A 22,265-nucleotide genomic window follows, 5' to 3' on the forward strand; every position below is an offset into this window, starting at 1 on the left:
AGTTAGAACAGATCTTTATTTATCCCTCCCGTTCCTCTAAAAAAAATTGAAGCAGAGCACATGTGTACTATTTCAGGTTTCAGCTACATTAGTGCTTATAATTACCCTGAAGGATCATCTCTTCATGTTTCTTTTCTATAAATCTCTACAGAATACTGGGATCTCTACTATATAAAAAGTAATGAGATGGCTGAAGATTTTTGGTAGAACTTAAGAGAATCGTGTAATAAGACAAGGAAGTAACAAATTGAGGGAAGCGGAGACAAATTTTAAACATTCAACTCTCCAGAGCCAGTTTTCTCTTCCAAACTGTCAACAACGGTTGTGGGTTCCCTCTTCTCTATACTTCGCAAACTAAAATCTAATCAACAGATTCCTTTATTGAGAAAAGGGACAGCAAGAACAGTTGCATCAGTTTTTGATTCTTTTACTTACTACAATAGGAATGTACTGCAGGGAACAATCCAGTATTTGCAGGGAAATGGACTGGATGATCTAATACAACTTTTCCATTTCTGACTTCTTAGAACAGCTCAGGCTGATCCAAGTTCACAAAGAGATTTCTGTCCAACAATACTGAACGAAGACAACTCTAAGACAAGGTTTGGAGCTTTTTTTTTTTTTCTTTTTTTCTTTCTTTTCAATATTGAGAGAGCCAGAATAGCAAACCATATGCCATAGTATCCAACCATACAGAAAAAACTACGATAATTAAATACCCATAAAACTAAGAATATCTGTAGAAAAAGTAGGAAGTTCATCTTATACTTAAACCTTTCAAGCAATTCGGAGCATTTTATCCATTTTATAACTTAGAAAAAAAGCTCTTTTCTAATATTTGAAATTATTAAACAGTAAGGTAAGAAGATAAGCTTAGAAATTTTTATTAAGCAGTGTATCTGTCTTAAATGGAGAAATATTAGTGCCTAACTAGTACTATACCTATGCTTATTTTCTTCCAAAAGCGACACATACCAGGATCGCAACATCCTTGGCTCTAAGCTAGTGCTTTTTTCTTTTCTTTTTTTTTTCTTTTTTTATTACAAAATATCTGTCATCATTCTCTGCCTGAGGAATTAAAAACATTTGTCTTTGCAAGTACAGTTGACTTTAAAAAGTTATTGCTAGGAAAAACAGTCTTTCAAATAAGACACCAAAACCCAGAAAGAAAGATTTGGCACTTTTGAAGCCTTGTAACAGGGAAAAACTATGGCAGATGGGGTTCATTCTTCTGCTTTCAGAGCTCTTTTCCAAAAAGGCTATGGACTGCCTTCTCCGAAACTTGATAGGATAATGAATAATCCTTCTAAAAAAATGTGTTAAAGGTCAAACAAACACCATGAGTTTCAAATACAATTAAGACCATCTTGGGGTAGGGATATGAACTAGATAAACTTCTGGAAGATCTTCATGCCCTACTTTCCGGAACTGAACACCACAGAAATCAAAGGTAATGTTCAGCAGGCTGGCATATGCACTGGGTCAGACCAGGTGCTCTTAATAGTCTAAATTCTTATAATTAAAAAACTTTGCCTTTTGAATTAAATTAGCATGGAGTATTAAAGAACTGCAACTAGGGAACACGAAATATGGTTTCAAGAATTAAGTCTTTTTTAACGTAGCGCGAGACTTAACAGGACATTAAGAGGACTGTTCCCAGGGTCAGAGCTACATTTAATACTTGGACCTAAACCCAACAAGATAAATAATAGAGATAGTTGGAATACCTCAATGCCACCTTCTTGTAATTGCTGTAATTATTGTAATTGTAATCAGTGATCATTCACTGATCCCCAAAACTTTCTATCTGCCTCAAGAAAGCTTTCTCATTACTTCTTTCTTGTTAAAATCAGAAAGACCAATCCACCCTGCAATAACAAACAACATGGTAACTAGGGCATGCAACCAGGAGAGCCAACTTTTCCAAACTGAGAGTACACTTATGGTGAGTAAACTAGCTGCTGTTGTGCTACCATTGTTGTCTTTTGGGCAAAGGGGCAAAAGGGAGCAAATGAACAAGTTTGAAAAGGTTTAGGTTTTGCCTCAATAGAAAATTAGAGCAAACATTAAAATGTCAATGTTTTGCAGATCGACACTTATTTTCAAGCCAGACTTCTTTAACTCCCAATCCAGAAAGAAAACTGATTTAGCTACTGACCTAACATTTTGCTTAGATACACACCACTGTCAGCTTATATTAGGAACAAAACCAGTGGTTCCCCTTTCAGTAATCTTCTCAGCCACCTGAACAGACAGCTGCAGCAAAGCAGTATGGAGTCTGGAAATCACCGCACTTCAGAAACTTTGATGAAATTCTTTAGGCAAGAGAGTATTGCCAAGAACTGTTCCTCTGTTTGTTCCTTTTGTGTATCAATTACCAGCAAGTATTTCTGTTTATTTTATATGTAATTTCTCAGCCAATTTGAAAATCATTTTGGCCAGGTATCAACATTTTTACATCCTTTTCTGGAATAAGATAGCTAAAAGAAATGGAAAAAGGTGACTCCACTGACTCGTTTGAGACCTCAGAATTTCCTTGCAGCTTGAATTAGCTCAGTACTGGAGACTGAAGACATACTTACCATTTTGTAGGAGTGGAACATTTCTAACCAGCTGATTGGTCCCATTTTTCTGCTATAAGCAATTTTACCATTAGCAGGGTAGCTCTGTATACTCCCATGGCATGCTTTGATTTCTTGTTGCTGATCATTTTCATAGCAGGACACTTTACTCAAGTATTCTTCCAAACTTATTTTAGGTTGTACTTTAGTCCAACATATTTATGTGCAAAACACAATTTTAAATGGAGGCATGCCAATAAAAGAAACAGCTTACTAGAATTTCAGTTGACTTTGTTAAAGGAAATTATTTTAAATTAATGTGGCTACTGAACTGTTGCCATACTTGACCTCAGAAAATATATTCCTTCTAATTTTTGCTGTGAACATTTATTTATTTAAGCTAAACTCCAGGTCTTGAATGTTGACCATAAAGAAGTCTCAGATTTCCTGCTACTATTTCGTACTCTTTTTTTCTAAACAAGGGCAAACAACATATGTTTGCTGCATTAGCATTACACTGCCAAAACATCACTCTTAAATGAAATCATCTATGTATTTTTGGTAGAATCTTATTTAACAACTTCCACCCCTCACAGAAACAGAGTTAAAACAAGGCTGTTTTGTTTTCACTGAGCAACAGTTTGATCACTGGTTTACTAGATGGCGCTCAAAACATTTTTCCATATGCTCTTCTCAAAGAGAATCTGACTTAAATGTGGTTTACCTTCACCAGTGAATGAAGGCTTTTTTCACCAAACATATCCCAGAGGAAGGTCAGGTCTTCCTGGCTGTCCACATGTGGCTGCAGCTGGGCTGGCAATGCAGCCAGCAGCTCGTACAGACCTATAAAATGAAAATAAAACACAAAGTGTAATCTGGGGGTGATCTCATTAATTTCACTTAACAGTTCTGTGTAATTGGCTGCCTGGAGCATGTCATTTTAACCGAATAGGGAGTCTGGAGTATCCAGAATAACATTAACTTGTAGAACCAAAAGGAGCATTTTAAAAAAATTACTAAGAAGCAAGTATTAGCAGTGTACTTTTTACCTTGTCACAGTTGTCAGGCTTCTACATCCATATATATTTACACAAGGTTATGCAGAAAATTCATAAAAGTTTTGAAAAAAGGACAAAACCAGAAAAAAACATACATTCCTTTGCTTAATCGTTATTCCATTTCCCTTGATGTTAGCCAAAGAGTGAAATGAGTCATGAATAGGAAAAACTTCCTTAAAAGAACAGAAACTGGATAGGGTGGTCCATTAAAAAAAAGGTTCGTGGTTTCTCTAAATATTTCTTGCTAATATATTTCTTAATATTTTTTTTATCCTGTGTTCAGTAGGAATCCACAGCAAGACAAAAGGAACTTCTCTGTTTTGCAGGATTAAACCTTAAAAATCAAAACCAACAGAGTTTTCCCAGATGCACACGCACACAGAAATACTTCAGTAACAGTTTTAATTTGCAGGTATTTGAGATGCTCCGTAGGGTTAAAGCAATTGCTGTTCCCAGTTATTTGTGGCACACCTCACCAGCGGTCTCCGAAGGGCAGACAGTAGCACAGTGTTCCACAGTAGCATACAGCATAAAATATCCATCATGCACACAGGCCATCAAACTGCTGTCCAAGAAATGTAGCAACAGTGTTTGCAGCAGCCCTCTTTAGGGAGGTAACCTGGCATGAGTCGATATCAATTCATAGCACATGTTTAATTTTCCAGTGGGATTACTTGGGGTAAAAAGGACAAAATGCCTTTTTTCTCCTGTCTGCTGTCTACAAAAACACCAATACCCTCTTGGGATCCAAGATACACGGTCCAGCTATTATTTTTAGTCTGAGTAAGTGCTGCTGTTCATCACAAGGACAGATTAACAAGATATTCTACTGGTAAAGAACATTGTTGTATGTTATAGATTACCTATCATTATTATGCCTATTATCTCCCTAAAACTTATGATTTAGAATACTTATTAGTAAACATAATTTCAAAACCTTTCCAGGCACTACATATCCCTTTCAAAATTACATATAGCACCTTCGGGATCTGATCACTTAACATTTTTGTCTTTTTACTGCCTTTCAGTAAAATATTTGGGGAAAAAAAGGTTCCTTCCAGATACATTCTTTTTGTGGTCCAAGCATTTTTGGTGGTTGACATTCATTTCTCTTAGAATGTTGCTTGTATTTAAACCTGCTCTTGTTTATGCTTCAGAAATAATGCAAAAAGAGAATGCAACTCAAACCGCTACAATCTCACACGGAGCGAAAAAGACCACCGAGCCTTGCCTAGCAAGACACAGCCAGCGATTGAGCCGACACCCAGAGAACAGTGGTTTGAATGGGACTCTTGGCTCTGATTTTCCCAACTATTAGAACTTCAGCACTAAGAAAAAATGTTTATTTTTATCACGCAGTTTATGCTTCAAAACATTTTCATTTAGAAAATTGAAAAAAATTATTTACACTCAGGCTTTTATTTCTGCACATAGCCATTTTTGTTACTGCAAATATATTTACCTCAGAATAACTCGAAGGTTGTTAGAAAATGAAATAGAGAGTTCAGTGTAAGCTTACACTGGGGCATAACTGCTCAGGAACAATTCACGCGTGCCATTCAGAAGAAAGAAAATATTAACTTCACCCACTCCCTTCAAATAAGAAATGTATAACAGAGTAAGCTTTCTTTTCCTTGATACATCGGATCTGCTCAAATTTCACATATAATCAACTATAAAACTATTCTATCCTCGTTACTTGCTCCTCAAAGCTTTGATAATTAAATCCCCAGTGAAAATAAAATGGAAGTTCATGTTTCCTGATGGATTAACTATTACAGTAGTGACACAGGGTGAGACTGAATCTGCCTATAATGAGACTTGGGTTTTATGCACAGAACTCCCAGAGGAAAAATCCCGCCACCCGGCCCTCCAAGACTGACTAACCCTGCAGGTGCTTACACTCATTACGGGTTCCACATCCAGCTCAAAAGTGTCTGTGGGCTTTACTTATTCATATAGCCCTGAATCGCCCCTTCGAGGGAAATGGGTGTCCGCGTCCCCAGTGCACTACTGGTAGCTTCGACAGCAATGCACCCGATCTGTGCAACTCTCCTGGGGAAAGTGGAGAAAATTAAGCAGGTTCTAACCGGTTTTGTCCAATTCCAGGGCTATGTTTGTAGTGCTGCCCTGCTTTGGCCCTACAAGCCAGCGTGTAGAGCTTTCAGCCAGAAGGAAATCAGAATCCTGCCCTTCTCTGAGCAGCAGAACCTGATGACTACGCCATACAGCATGCTGGAGAACACCATGCTCCTGTTCTTCAGGCTCCTCTTGAAGCTCAGCACTATGTAGGCAGGAATTTAAAAAAAAAAAATCCAACCTCAATCAAGGAGCCAAATGAAAATCAGGCAGAAGGAGGACTGAGGGTATTTAGTTGGGGAGAGCAGAAGACAAAGATCTCAGCTGTGGCCTCTTCCCAAACAGAAGGTAAGGGCAGCAGGTGCTAGCACCTGTAAAGGTTTACCTTTAGAAACAGTCTCATTTTCTCTTGTTCCTTCTACAGTGCCCAATACCACAGAATCAAAGACTTTCAGATGGACATGCAGATTTTTATATATGAAGGAAAACAGTATGTGGATCTTCTACATACGCGCCCATCCAACTAAACTGTCGCACTTTATTTGTGTCTCAGTTACACAAAGTGTGTTGTTCTTATCCATTGCAGTGTGAAGAAACATTGAAAACTCTGGCTGGCATATGACTTTACTAGCAAATGGGATTTAAAAGAAAGTGCTTTTGTAATAGGGATAGGGACAAAATAACTTGTCCAGTTGTTGTTAACTAGAAATGAAGTTGAAACCACAACATTGGCAACTACTTATCGGCCTAATTTAAATTACCAGATCTGATAATGTGTCACATTCATCTTTCCAACATCCATCTTTCTTTGGGGGGTACCTCAAATCTCTGCAGTCCTGTAGGGCGTCACTGGACAGAGATCCTGCCATGCAGCAAGAGAAGTAATTTGAATTGAACAGCAGAGACTGCTTCAGCCCAACCTCAAACCTCCTGCACAACTAACTAGCATCTCAGGTGGTTCTGTAACCCAGAGCCAAGGGCTACTGAAATCAGTGCAAGTTTCTCACCAGTTTTAGTACTGCCAGGCTGTTGAAACCAGGTATTTTTTTTAAAATCTTCTCAGTAGCAATTCTCAAGACTGAATTGATACTACACTGAACGCTTTCAATCACTTCTAAAAACAAAAATTAAATTTTAAAAAGGTCATAGCTATACCCCCTATATTCAGATGAACTGTTTTGTAAATTAAAAACGCATGGTCATCGCATAAGCCATGGAATGAGATATATATCAGCAGCTCAGAGCTGAATACTACTATTGTAAGCACATGACTGCCAAGCCTCAGTTGTGCTCTTGGTCATCCCACCTCCTTGAGTCATATCACAGAATGATAGGGGTTGGAAGGGACCTCTGGAGATCATCTAGTCCAACCCCCCTGCCAAAGCAGGGTCACCTAGAGCAGGTTGGACAAGAACGCATCCAGGTGGGGTCTGAATATCTCCAGAGAAGGAGACTCCACAGCCTCTCTGGGCTGCCTGTTCCAGTGCTCTGGCACCCGCAAAGTAAAGAAGTTTTTCCTTATGTTGAGATGGAATTTCCTGTGTTCCAGTTTGTCCCTGATGCCCCTTGCCCTGTTGGCGGGCACCACTGAAAAGAATCTGTTCCCATCCTCTTGACACCCACCCTTTAGATATTTATAAGCATTGATGAGATCCCCTCTCAGTCTCAGACATGCATGGACCTCCTATTAAAAGAAGTATTTTGCACACATTTTTGGAAAGATGCCCACAATTTAAATCAACAACAACAACAAAAAAAAGCGCTTTGAAAACGTATCTAGATGTTGTGTTTAAAAAAAAATAATGAAAAGCCAAAACCAAAATCCTGGGTTTTTAATGCCTGATGCTGACAACACTGTAAAGAGCCTCACAAAAAATTTTTTTCTTTTTTTATATACTATTTCTATTCTACTCAGGTTTTTGTAATTTTTTTTTTTTTTCAGTCTAGTTTGCCTAAATTTAACCAGCTTTCATATTTAAAAGGAGTCATATGCCCACTGGTATTTTCTAGTATCAAAATACTTCAGGTGTCAAAACCCAGTAAAGTAAACACGACTTACACAAGAAAAACTCATTTACTTCGATTTTAAAAAGCAGATCATTTATTCAAAGATCCCAGAAGACCTGAGCATACATAAAAAATTAACAATTAGGTTAAACACAGAGATGTAAGACTATTTCACAATTATAAGAGGGGAAGTAAGCCCCGTCAGTCCTACAACTGCAACAACAGATCACAATGTAATCAACCCTGGACTTTCCCAAACCATTGAAACAGAGGAGGAAAAAGCCCTTTCGAGATTAAACAAGGCAGCGGTAATAGGAGTCAACTCTAGGTAAATGGAGTAATCCACTCCTAGTTTTAGATATTACTATGCTGCTATATATGAAGAATATTCACATTATATAAATTAGGTACAGTATGTAATACTGTTTGTGAATTAAGTAAAAGCCTGTAGCATGGAAATATTAATAAAAGGAGACAGGCATTGCACATAAGAATACTATAAAACACTTGTAAGAGTGGAATAGGGAGAGGGGTGTCTGAAAGTGCTTATATAGTCTATTAACTCTGACTACCCAATTCAAGAATAAAAACATTAAAAAATAATAAATTAATACTGGACACACAATACACTTTTAATGAAATTTAGTTCAGCCAAGGAAAGTGACACAGGGAATTAAAAACCACTCACTAGATAACCTTGCCTACAGAAATAGTCCTTATAAACTATATGCATGTAGATAATCTAAATACACATACATAATCTAAAACTAAAATTTACAACAGCTTGTCATGGATAAAGAAACCACTCTGAAGATTTTGGACGAGTTGCAAGAGCAAGAAAGATAAAATGGCTGCAGAATAAGGCTTGTAACATTCTGCCAGCTTGGACTAAGGAAACAATTTCAAGGGAAAATCCAGCTATGTTTGAAAACTCAGCACTATCCCTGCTTAAAAAGGTAATGGATAAATTTCAATTTTTTTCTTTTAACACACTTAAGCAGTTCCTGTCTTCAGAGTATCTTCAGCTTTTCCTACGCTTAATTAATACAATTTAGCTTTATTCAATCTGAAAAGCAGAGTATATAATAATGGCAATTCCAATTTTAAAATGTGTATGCTAAATTTGCACATGTAATAATATTTAAGACTAAGCAGCAATGGAAAGCTTTTAAATCAGAAACAACGGGACATTAAGGATTTTTCCAGTTCTAGAAAATTGCTTCCTTCATAGTGTTATATTCTATAGAAGACTGCTTGTTCCTAGGAGGAGAATAAATGGCTAAGCAGTCGATGAAAGTGTTCCCGTACTGAACCACTCACACTGCAAATTCCAGATGCTCTACATTCTTGACATCAGAATGGAAAAATTTACTGTTAGTCTAGAGAAATTTAATATCACCATTCTTGTCATATCCTTCATAGCTTCATTATTAGGACAAGTCTGTGGAAGCTATAAACTAGTGCTAAATGATAAAAAAATATGGTCTCTGCGTTCCATCACTCTTGCATATTACAAGAAAACACCAACTTTGTTTTGGTTAGCGTAAGAAAAGAAACGGAGACAAATGGATGCGCATTTGCTTTCATATGTTAATTAATTTCCTGAATTAGCATTCTGAACAATGATGCCAGACTTTGAATCAAAAATTTTTACAGTAACTGAGGGATAATAAACACTAAAGAACATATATCTAAGCCCAAAACAACACTGTAAAATTTTATTGTATTAATAAAATGGGACACACCAACCTTTAAATTTTCCACTTTGTCAAAGGTAAAATAATCAGCACCATTTGCTGCCATTTATAACAAGCTGACATTTTTCACATTTGAACTGCACTTTACAGTTCTATAAAGGCTCAGACAACACTTGCCTTACACAAAAGCAAACAGCATTGCAGTAGAAACACTCGTTCTGACATCCATGCTGCTGCATAATAAAATCAGTCACTAACACTAAATAGTGACAATTATTTCATTCTGAAGTTTGAGATCAGTATTTACGCACAGGTTCAAACAAAAACATATGCAGTACACATATGCATTAGGATAGACACACTGCACCGTGCTATCAGACTCCAGTTGTAAAAAAGACCACTATGTGCTCAATTTTATGTGCTACAAATAGTTCTTTTTTATGTTCTCTTAAGTAATACCACTGAATATATGGGCTTCCTGACACTGCAAAAAGTTAAAGACTAACAAGTTTTCTTTGCAGACCAGAGTGATTAACTCATTCCAGCATGTACCTTTTTTTAAATTTGCAGTTTAGCATTTTAAAAAAAAAAAAAAAAGATTACTCTAATTTTCAAAGGTACAGGATACTGAGTAACTAGATAATCATGACATGCAAGTGATCAGCATCTTTGGGAAAAAAAAAAAAAAAAAAATCTGTTTTGATTTATTTGCTAATTCCCAAAAGAAGTAAAATGCCGAAATCCTTGCTGATGGTACAGCAACTGAAATGTCAATGTTCTATTTTTTTTCCTAATGAAAACAAGAATTTTGCTGTAAGTGTACTCAAAGAACAAGATTACCTACTCACTAAGGGCAATACAGTCTTTAGTTGTACCTAATTTTTATTCCTCTGAGCTACAGTAATTTGTTAACCCACCTTAAAACAACGTTATGACAGAAAATGTAGAAAGCGAGCAATCATTTAAGCCCACCACTTTTAATAATATTATTTCCTTCAAAATGGAAAAGTCTTCAGTTTTGAAACTTGGCTCCCGTAGCTAAAGAATCCGCAGTTGTTTGAAACAGTTATTGGTCTTTTAGGATTTGTCTCAACATGTGTATTTCAGATTTAGCATACTACATACCGTTACATTCTGATGCAAGTTAAATAGTCGATCCCTATTTGCATTCATCCAGAGCAAGACTGTTGCTGCAGAGTTCTTGCTCATATGGCTCATCAAAGCTGCTTCAAAATTGAAACCCCTCGCAATGTAGTTACTAGACACTGTGTCAACCACGATACTTTGAAAGTTCATAAAATGTACTTTCATGAGTATTCAAAAGCTCTCCTATTATCTGCAAGAATAACACATACATAAAACTGATTTAAAGTGACCTATCAAGCACAAATCCATAAGCAGCTTGTGGAAAGCTCATACAAAGATCTGATGTTCATATTTTTTTTTAAAACTCGGCTCCACCAACAAAGCCTGCATACTACGACACCTTGAATAACCTTGACTAATTGACTGGTCCTTTGTATAGACATCAGCTTGGTGAGTCTATTTCTATCTAGATCTTCATCAACACTAGAGGAGGCAATAGGAATTACCTGGCAAGCAGGCAGGCAGGAAAGAACTCATTCCAGGACTAGGATGTCACTGGCCACACTTGCCATGTTTAACTTGTTAGTCACAGTTTGCAAGGTTAAGAGACTTGGCACTGGGGAGGGGTGGCAAGGAATACTAAATATGGCATTTTACATCTGCAAAAGGAGGACACAATATTTCATTAAGAGACTGAATAAAGACTTCTAACAACAGAAGCCAAGACTATTTTCAACTCAGTTGTGCCTAAAACTACTGGAAACACCACTTGATTACCATATATCTCAACCTGTCTTACTGTGTCTTGAGAGTAGAAACAAAAGTCCTACCATCCTAGGCAGTACTGATGCCCAAAAACATGCCAGTATATTCTTTTAGTGTTGTGTCTCACTGTATGACTGAGTTTAAAGTTTAACACTCAAAACAAGCTATGCCATTACACCAGTCAGTCATATGTGCATACAGGCACGTTCACTTGATATACAAGTCTATAGAGTTATATAGGAATACAGAAAAGTTTCAAGAGTCAAGTACATTGTCATCTTACCTCGAAAGTAAGTTTAGAAAATTAAACTGTTTGAAATTATTATATTTCATAGTTTATCCCTAAGATTAATATGCTGCATCAAGGTGGTTTGGGTTGGTTGGTTGTGGGTTTTTTTTAAACCAATGTGTTATTTTGAAAACAAAATCCTATTTGAACCCCTGTCTTCCACAACAGACAACTAAGAGCTGGCCAAGGAAGCTTCTCACTGCGTCTTAGTAGTACTAGATTTCCTTCAGATTAACAGCTTTAGTTTTATTAAATCAGCCAATATTTGACCTGATGTTGGGCTGAGAAGCCACGGAACCTTTCATCTCACAATAAACGCACACAATACATATACTTTGCTGGCTAACCTGGATGCTGGCAGTACAGCTTGTGCCGTACAGCACAGCAGTCTGCTCTCGGCAAAGGACATCTGGCATCACTAGGAACTGTCAACCATTTCTGTAACTACAGCTTTTCGTTCAACAAACGTAGCTATACATTTAAGCCTCTAGTTAAAAACAACATAGGCTGCCACACTTTCAAATTTACCACAAAACTACATGTTGCTCACAAAAAAAAAAAAGAGATTAAAAATTGTTACAGCTGCCAGACCATTTGAATTTAAATTTGTGTCCAAGAACTGTAAGTTTTAAAGAGTTTACCATCAGTAAATATAATTGCACAGATTTTCTGATTCCACACTGCTGAATCAGTCTAGCATAATATAAAATATTAACCCAAAACAGAACAGTTTAGAGAAATTTCATTCTACTTTGAACAAGTTTTCCAACAGCCACCATAAATATGTTGATACCAAAATAAATACCCTTTCCAACACCAGCAAGTTATATTTTTTAAAATTAAATCTGATAGCAATTAAAGCTAGCCATACGTCTCATACTTTTCCCAAGTCTTCCATATTAACGTTAGCCTACAAGCCATTTAATGCCTCTGGCAGCTGGAGATGGGGAGAATTCAAGAATGCATGGTAAAATATTGGCTCTATTTATTAATTCAGTATAATTTTTGCCTCGGCTAGTGTATCAGTTTTCATGAAAATCTAGCCATATCTGTGCATTTCAGAGTGGTGAGAAATTTAAGTAGCCTTGAAATCATGATGCAGCCAAAGGCATTTAGATACGGCACTTGTGGTGGGACGCTATGGCTCAGTGACAAGCGATGGTGCAAAGGAGGTAAGCGGAGGCTTCCCCTCTGCTCCATCTCCACTGCGGCAGGTCGGCGGGGAAGCGGAGGCAGCTTGGAGCAACGTTCCATCACCCTGCAAGCCTTTGCCCTGGCAGCCTCCCACCGAGGAGCTACTCTCAGAAATCTTTCCTTCATCGCCCTCCTAAAGTCCCATTCTCTTCATCTCACAACAATGAACCCAGATCTTTGGCCACCATTTTATGTTATTACATTTTTTAAACAGTCTGTAAAAATAGAACTCCCTGATTTCTTTCTCCCTCCTCGTTCTGAAAACTGATTTAGAAGGTTAAAATCTTTAGCCACTTCAGCTTAATTTCTCCTGCCTCTACAAATGTTTCTGATGTCCCCCTCGCAGCTCAACCCAACTATTCAGCTTTTTCTTCGTGTTACTGTTTCTTTTTTTCCTCTCCACCTTTTTATCCTTCTCATTATCAAGCGTTCTTAGAAAAAATAATGGTAAAACTGGCAAGTTGATTAGAATGCGTTAGTAGGAAATAAAGGGAAGACACGTGTATGAAAACAGTAAAAGCAAGGATAGCACCTTTCTGTGTTCAGATGATTGCAAAATTGTCTTTGAACTTTGCATTGACTGCAGTGGTCTCACTTCACTAGGAGATAATCCGTATGAACTGCAGAGCTATGATATCAACATAACATTCAACCAAAATATTTCTACCAGTATTCAGCATATCCACATCAAGAGCATGCAGCTTCAGAGATCAAGATAAGTTTTAAAGAACCACAGAATACGCTACTAAAAATGTCATCTGGAAAAATCCCCAACATTTAGAACAAATTTCATAGCTTTGTTTTGTAGGATTACAAAACAGAGAAGAAAACACTAAAACCAGGACTATTTTACAGGCCACACGAAGTTAGTTTGGTTAGTAACAAATGTGTTGTGGTGTTTTTTTTTTTTAAATTTAAAAAACTAACACGTATTCAGTTTTACAGGCTCATAATACTGAAAAAACTCCACTATCTGGCACAGCATTAGCTCCTATATGTACTCAAGAAGAAACTAATATAAGCCCTGCACATTTTTTCTTTTTATAATTTACAATATTCAAATTAATTAACTGTTTCTGCCTTTCATTATATTTAAGCAATCTCACACAGTTTTACTTAGTGGCCAAACCTGGCTCGTAAATGTGATTTTCCCACTGACAATACGTGAATGAAGAACACAAAGTCTGCTTTGCACATTTGCGTGCTAGTTTTTAAGGACAAACAGAAAAGCATTTTTAAACTCGTCAGCTGAGCAAGGTTGATACAGGGTTGAGAGGAAAGAAATCTGTAACAATTTTACGATGTTTTTCACACTAAAACAACACTTAAAGCATAATGATGTCATCTTGGCTCCACCAAAGTCAGCAACAAAGCTGTCATCAACTATTGTGAAGCCAGACTGCAAACTTAAATCTTCCTAAATATATCAGATAAGCGAGTGCCAGATCTTGCAGACCAGCTTTACCTGCAAAAGTGCAAGTCTTCTTGCTCTTCCTATTTGATGGGCTTCCACACAGAGTTGAAGCAGACTTTTGCAAGACAGAAAATATTTTGGGCTTCAGATGCAGCCTCAGGCAGGAGCTCAACCTTCCGTTCAAGGTGGCTGCTTTAAGATAACTTTGACCTGACACTGACAGGACTATAAAACTTAAGGGAGGAGCAGGATTATGCACATTATAAACAAATAATAATAACAATCATCATTATTATTATTATATAGAAATAGGGTTTCTGTATGGCCCATGAAGAGTGGAAGGGAAAGAAGCATGTGCACACATAACTCCTCCTCTGTCTTAACATGAAGAAACCAGATCAGACTGGCAAGGTACAAGATTAATTTCAAAGTCACTTGATGAATCTAAATTAATTAAAACAGATGGTTTAAACAAAAGATTGCAAATATTGTTACCATGATTTATCATAGTTGAAAGTCTGGTAAATGCCTCTCAAAACAGATTTAAGAGGCATGGTCTGCGTTCAGAAGAACATACAGGTTAAAATATGGTATAAGTATATGAAAAAAGCAACTGCAAGGACACGGCGACATCCCTATTAAAGCCTGTTGACAAGGTAAAAGCTATGTAAAATTAACACAAGTAGGTCAACATTTAGTCTGATCAAATATGGTACATCATGAACACTATCCTGCTTTTGACACTGGTCTGATGCCTAAGAGTATGTTAAAAAAAAAAAAATCATCAGTGCTTCCATACTGGTCTCAGTTTCCAATAGCCCGTGACTTGGCCACTTTCTGATATTCACAGATGATACACTTCTATTTACTAATCCTCAATGAATTCTTTCCCTCATTTTTAAATCTAGGTTTGCTTTTACTTCACCAGGATATAACAGCAACAAAAATAAGCTAGGCTGGGGTTTTGTTTGCATGTGTTAATAGAACAGTCTTATCAGACAGAGTAAATGAAGTTGCTTCCCAACCCTCAAGGTGCATTTTTGTTAGGTCCCCATTAAGTGACTTGCTAACTCTGCAGCGCCCCCGATAGTCCTCTCCTGGACTACAGCAGTTTCAACTCATTGCACCAGTTTATTCAGGCAGGGCAAGAGGAAAACTAGTCTTTTAAATCTAAGAGAGACAGTAATAGCAGAAAAGCAGGGCTCTGATTAGAAACCACCTGTATTACAACCAGGACAGAAAGCACAGTTTGACGTAATTATTAAAAAAAAACTTAAATACCTATCATCCCCATCAGGAAATACAATAAAAAAACTGGAAGAAAATAATTCTCTTTTCCCTCCAAATGCAAGTTTTTATTTAAAGAAACAATTTACAACTTGCAGCAGAAAACATATTGGATTTAACAAGCAGTATTATTTAACAGCACGATATTAATGGTACATATCACATTTTAATATAGATTTCCTGGGAGAACGGAGATAGTTGAGCTTTATCACAACCAGAATTATTAAGGGTGTATTTGGGGACCCCTATGCATTAAACAGCACAGTAAAACATGTTTCTAGAGATGTTTTAACACACAATTTTAAAATTGAATTTTTTTCCCACTTTTTGGAGCCCTTTTCTTTCTTTATTCAGTGAGTATGTCCACGACTATTATTTTTGGACATATTACCATTCTTTAAACAATAAAACAAGCAAAGTTGTCAGCATCAGGCACCAGTCATCACACATCCCCCTGCTGTTCATCTCAACATGTTGCTGAGACTTCTGAAACGTCAGAAAGCATTTGGCCAAGTAATAATAACCAAAAAAAATTAAGGCAGCTTTTGGAAGGACACAAAAGGTTGCGTGATAAAGAAAGGAAAAATCCAGAGTGGAAAGTCAGCCTGGAGTAGACCTTGACAAATCTTCCAAAATTCAGCTTTAGCATACTGAACAGCTTCAACTGCACTTATTTCCATGGGGGAAGGAGAAGAAAAGAAACGTATATAGAGGTAGGGTTTGGCGAGCTGATAGAAAAATCCCTTAAACACAGGAATAGGGAGACCAAAAAAAGCAAACAAAACCAAACACAACCCTCCTTCCCCATGGTAATGAATAAGTAAATAAGTAAACACACATACCCAATCTAAAAATTGATCTTTTAACCTAAGAGAAATTTTGCATGGACCAGAGGTGTGGAAAAAAAAAAAAAAAAAAAATCACTGAACTGTACAGTCTATTTAAAATAAGAATCAAATGCAGCTCCTTATACACATATTTCTTGGATTTCTGACTTGAAATCTCTGTCTTCATTTTCAAAATCCTGGTGTAACTCCTTGTGCACAAAACTGTGTGATCTAGAATAACAAGCACTGGGGTGGAAAGCAGGGATCTTTGTATTGTGACCGCAGCCAGATCACCTATTTACCGAACATTCTCGAGCAAAAAATACTAACTTTAGTTGTCCCTAAAACAGGGACAAAAACATTGCCAGAGGAAGAGAATGTATGCATAATAGCAAGATGAGATTTAACCTTTCCATATAGTCTAATATTGTGACAAAGAAGGTGAAAACTATGGAAAGCTACATATCTGCACTCCCACTGCCTGCAGTCAGTGATAGGAACTGGACTCTGACGTGGAAGGCAAGGGAAGGAAGAGAACTTGAGACAGTATTTTTCTTCTCCTAATTTGTTAAAGAAGTGTCAAAACTAAACAGTCTGTGCTCAGAAATAACTTCACTGATAACTGTAACTCACAGAGGGGATAGTCTAGACTGCTGCAAATATTAAGGCATGTATGATATCATCTTTTTTTATTTTTCCCCTCCTCCTTTTTCAAGTTAACATTGTAGGAACCATGCTCAGAGGCTAATCTAAATTCTTCAGATCCATATATAATATCTGCTTGGAGTTGTTCTTTTTTGGGGCTTGGGGACGGAAGGGAAGGAGGTGGTGGTGGGACTTTTAAAAATTAATTTATTTTACCTGACGTGTTTCATATATCTAGATTAACTTAAGGGGAAAAGGTTATGTTTAAAATGTTAAATTAAGCATCTGTTGAGACCATAATTAATTATCTTATTTGATGATTTCTTGAAATAGAGACCGTAGACTTAACAAATACGATCTGGAGGAAACATGCACTCCTCCTTGGCTTGTGTACCTGTGTCACTTCCAGATCCAGCTGATAACGCTGGCATGATTTAGTCTGCAGACTGTCACGCAGGAACGTCAGACTAGCGCTCTGCAGCCAGAAGGCAGAAGCAAATTTCTGTTTAACTGCTTGCAGCCAAGTTGTCTACGAAGATTTATGCTATCTCCTGGTTTCTCCTAGAAAGAACAGAAACAGAATTTTACAATTAAGAACATTGTTAAACTGTAAATTACTGCAGCTAACCAAATCCAATCATTATCACAAAATAACCTTTTGATTTAAGACTCTTAAAACAAAGCGGTTTGCATTTATTTATGGCTGTTAAGATTTTTTTTTTTCCCCCAGGTGAAACAAGTTTTGTTTTCTTCAGTCTAGCCTATAGTCCCATTCTGCTGTAAAAATAATTTAACACATTTCTCTCATGTAAATTATACTCTTTATTTCCAAAATACCCAACATGTTGGAGTTAAAGTCTAGGGTTATTTTATTAAAACTATTAAAACAATAAATAATTTAAGTCCCTCAAATTTTACTACTACTTATCCCAGAAAAAAAATGTGCTTACTCGCATGGTAATTTATTCAATGTTTCTACTTAGCCCCCTTTTAATTGTTTTCAGTTCATTTAAGATCTAACATGCAATTTTTATTTGTAATCTGAAAATATAATCTAAATTTTAACTGAAATTGTAAAAAAACGGGACTAGGGCAAACACTTCTGTAAGGTAAATAGCAGTTTGATTGGTGGAGTTGATGAAGCCATTATCATACAGATCACCTAAAGAATTTTTCTGTAATTCATTACTAAAAAGTCAGTATTTTTTTAAGACATATTTTTTAATTATTGCACAGGCCTACTGATACTAATTTTGGATCTTTCTTTTTAAAAGTTATTGAGGAAAATTCAGAATATATATAACAAAATTTCAAATATAAGGGAATGTATTTAAATTCAAGTACATTAAATATGAAACTGGAACACAAACTTGTGAAAAGAAATTCATAGTCAAGACTGGAAATGTTTACCAATAGCAGGGCAGGGGTCTGATGTGTTTGCAGGCAGAAGGAAGGGAGAAGTAGAAGCTAACAGAAAACGGGTTTTCTCCAGATATCAGTGAACAAAAAGGATCCTTGAAGAAAGCAAGCAGCATAGCTCTGCTTTAGCATAAAAAAATAAACAAATAGAAGAGAGTTTCGCTGCTGCTGTTGCTGGTTTGGTTTTTGTTGGGTTTTGTTGTTTTTTTTTAAACACATTCATATTAATCAGAATGACTTTTGAAGTCATCTTGGCTCTGAAAATGCATATTTTGGACACATTTGTACTTGGCAACAGTCTTGTGGAAGAGTAATATACAGGTGATGTAAACACTGTATGCTGTTCAAAATTTTGTTTTTCACCAAAAAAAAAAAATCCTCACATGGCTAAAAGTATTGCAACATATTAAGGGCCATCCACAAGATTTTGTTTAGTAAGTTTTAAATCAATTATTTGATATAACCTAGTTGTTAACTCGTCCCTAGGCATAAGCCTATAATTTAAATAGTCTGGCAACTTTTTAAAGTTCTTTTTTTTTCTCCCGTAAGTGTTTACCCGAAGAAAGATTTCACGTGTCAGCTTTCAAACTGCAGTGAACCTGTTGAGTTTTTTTAAGGCAGCAAATACAGCAGAATTTACCACCCTGGATAACTTCTTCTATGATGAAAAGTACCGAATGAAACTTAAAGACCTATCTGTTAAGATTGTTTTGTTAGCGTTTTGGTGTGTTCTTAGTTATAAACATTTGTGGTGAAGAAAAAAAGTGAGTTTTCACTAAAAAAGCATCAGCTTCCAAAAAAATATTTTGACATTCATCAAGTCAGCACAAAGTCCGTTACCTTAAAATTTAAAACTGAGATAAGGAAGTTAAGTATTTCAGAGTGAAAGCTCATCTTGTGATGACAAAGTTGTAAAACATCTATATGCAAAGCTAGCCAGGGTGCAGTTTAAAAGAAAAAAAAAAAAAAAAGAAAAAAAAAGAGACATCGTAGCCAAGGACACGCTGTACCAATTAAGAAGGAACATGTTCACTTTGCATTAATTCTACTTGTTTTCTTTTTAACACATACAAGCGCCATAAAGGAGAAGTCATGTTCTAAGCTGACTTACAGTCCCTAGCGTGAGCACACGACTACAACCGTATGAAGGATAGAGGCATTTTCAGTTTTCATACGTGTAAGAAACTGGTTAAAACAAAATGATTTACTATTAATGGCACATCTTTGATTTATATGCAGCTTAAAATACTTTTGTCTACTAAAAAAACCAACCCAAACATGCAAGGCATTCTCATTAAAGATGCACTATTATTAAATAGAAATTCAGGTTCCTTAAAAAGTTCACTGCAGAACGAGGAACGTCTTGTTGATCTACATACATGTCACGTATTTAAACTCGATCGATTTCTTTATATTTATTTCACAGTAAATCATTCAATTTTTAAAAAATTCAAGCTCATTATTATTTAAGAAACTTATACACGGCATAAAGTTATTCCCTCTAGATCCTAAATATATATTAATGAAAAATAAATGACCTGATGAAATCCTTACCAGTAAAATGCTTAATATTTTGCTGGAATGGAACAGGGAAATTTTTTTTTTTTTCTAACTAGCAAATTAAGCTACATTTTTGCAGTGATGATGTTATTTTCTTTGGCTTGCCCTATTTAAAATGCTTTGGAAGTTTTTGCCGGAGCCCAGCCATAGGCATTGCTGACTGCTGTATGGAATCGATTTGCTGCAACACAGAAATACCAGCTGTTACAGTATGTCCTGAGAGGGATTACCGAATATTCTTAAATTGAAGTTCAATCCATCTTTCCATAAAAATTAGAAGCCAACGCCAGGAACGTAACAGCAGTATCAAGTGCACCTGAGGCATTTACAATACCCAGCAGGACCGTTACAACCAGCCTCTAAAAAGGGCTTATTTTTGAAATTTCATTATTCCAGCCGTACCTTGCTTCTATATATCACACCGTATCGGGTTCTGCTGGCACCCGCCGCCTGGAAACAGCGAGAGCCGCGCAGGCCCCTCACACGCCGGGCACTTTCCACCGGGCCCGCGGCCGTGCGCGGCGCCTGACACCTAGCGGCGGCGGCGGCGGGGGGCGCCGGGCCGGGCCCGACCCGGGCCTCGCGGCGCCCGGCCCGACTTCCCCACGACCCGCCGCGCCTCAGGGGGCCGGGCCCTACACCCCGGGGACTCGCCGCGCCTCAGGGGGCCCGGCCCGGCCGCCTGCCCAGCTGTGGAGAGGAGCACCTTGAAAAGTACCAACGTCAACTATTTCCGCTTTTGACCACCTCAATATAAAATTAACTAATTAAAATTTAACAATAAGTAATTTTAATTATTTCTGCCTGCATCTACTTGTATAATGAACGACATTTCTATTTCTAGGGCTTTCCGCTCAAATTGATACTAAAGAACCCCAAAACTAGATGCCTGTAAGGGAACAGCACTGTTCCCCGCCTTCTGAGGGCTCCCCCACATCCACCACACCAGACACAGTTCTAGTTCGTTTCACTGCCAAGCTCATTAAGGTGACAGAACGTACTGGGGTGCCAAGCCCCCTCCCCGGTTATAAATAGCCAGGAGCCTCCAGGAAGAAGCCTCCAGGGAACGACTTCCAAAACTGCAAAATCCTAGAATTACAGCTCTCCGAGGGAACAGTTTTTCTGCATATGCCACATATAAGAGGGGCCCCTCACCAAGGGATGAGGGGATAAATCTTGTTCCTGATCACCCAGGCCAATACAGGAGGACTAGTCATGACGGATAGAGGCAGTCAGATAAAACAGGAAGGTTGAAGGCAGTCAAAGAGTGCCAAGATGAACAGCCTTCCACATAATTTTAGCTTTAGTAGCTTCTTTCTAGCATCCTCTATTGCTTTTGAATGGAAGTGACTCCATTAGCCACACACACATTTCTTTTCAGTCAAGTTCATTTTTCTACAAAGGATGAGGTAGAAAAACTGGTTCAAATCATGCACTTGGGGACAGCGTGCATTAAGACGTGGTTCTACCTTTGACTCCCCATCCAAACCTCAATAAACTGCATATTTATTTCTGAAAGGTTATTTTACAAGTTACTTAATATTTTTGGCACTTTAATGACTATAAATTTGTTTTCTTCACATTTAAAAAGCAGGCTGAAGACTTTTGACTGATTTAAAACAGGTAAAAACAGAAGAACTATGAACCTAGCAATGTTACAAATGGGGGGACAGGATGGACAGGACATAAAAACACTCAACCTGTTTTTCTAAGGGATGCTACAGTTATGCAGACTGTAACCTTGATTTCCAGAACTAAGCCAGCATGCCTGCAAATGGTATTTGAACTACCAGATAGATATTTCATGTGGAGACAGGAAATTTGACAGCCATTCAGTCTTGTATTCATCATGGGGCCTCAAGTAATTGAATGGCTGGGGACATGTATACAAGTCTCCAAAACCTAGTCAGCACAGGAAATTGCCAGAGGAGGTTTTCTAGACTGGGAGAAGTAAATCTATTTTGGTAGACAAAATCTGAATTTAAAATGGTGGTCTATTCTCTTGGAAGTTGTAACATGAGACCTATTGAATCCTTAATCTTTTCTGAAGAAGTTTCCACCTCCTCAATCACAGGGTCTCCAACAGACTGCTGGAACCTGCTGGTGTCTCCTGATGGGCTTCCAAAGCTGGTCAACCACCCTTGTAGGTGGTACATGCACGATGTCAGCAGGAACCCTCAGAAAAATCTTGAACTGGAACTACTGCATAAAGGACACGGCGCACAAACGTGATGGGACTTCAAAGGCACTGCAGAAGCAAGATGCTGCCTCTGACTCAGTCAGCTGCGGGTGTAACGGCAACAGAGCGGCAAAAAGACTGTGGGTATAGAGTCCAATAAAAAAATAGGAATATCTATGGCAACTACCAAATGTTATT

General features: G+C 37.4%; 1 protein-coding gene across 1 annotated transcript in view; it reads right to left on the reverse strand.

The window, feature by feature from the left end:
• The window catches only part of MPP7 (MAGUK p55 scaffold protein 7), a 112,821-nt gene extending 90,777 nt beyond the window's left edge, over window positions 1-22,044 (reverse strand). The window contains exons 1-2 of the mRNA XM_074157630.1: window positions 21,912-22,044; window positions 3,286-3,404 (exon numbers count right to left, since the gene is read on the reverse strand). Coding sequence (XP_074013731.1) covers window positions 3,286-3,404; window positions 21,912-22,044 — 252 coding nt within the window. The remainder of the gene's footprint in view (window positions 1-3,285; window positions 3,405-21,911) is intronic.
• Between the last annotated feature and the right edge of the window lie 221 nt (window positions 22,045-22,265).

The sequence above is a fragment of the Numenius arquata genome, chromosome 12 (genome assembly GCF_964106895.1).
Source record: "Numenius arquata chromosome 12, bNumArq3.hap1.1, whole genome shotgun sequence".
NCBI classification, from domain to species: domain Eukaryota; kingdom Metazoa; phylum Chordata; class Aves; order Charadriiformes; family Scolopacidae; genus Numenius; species Numenius arquata.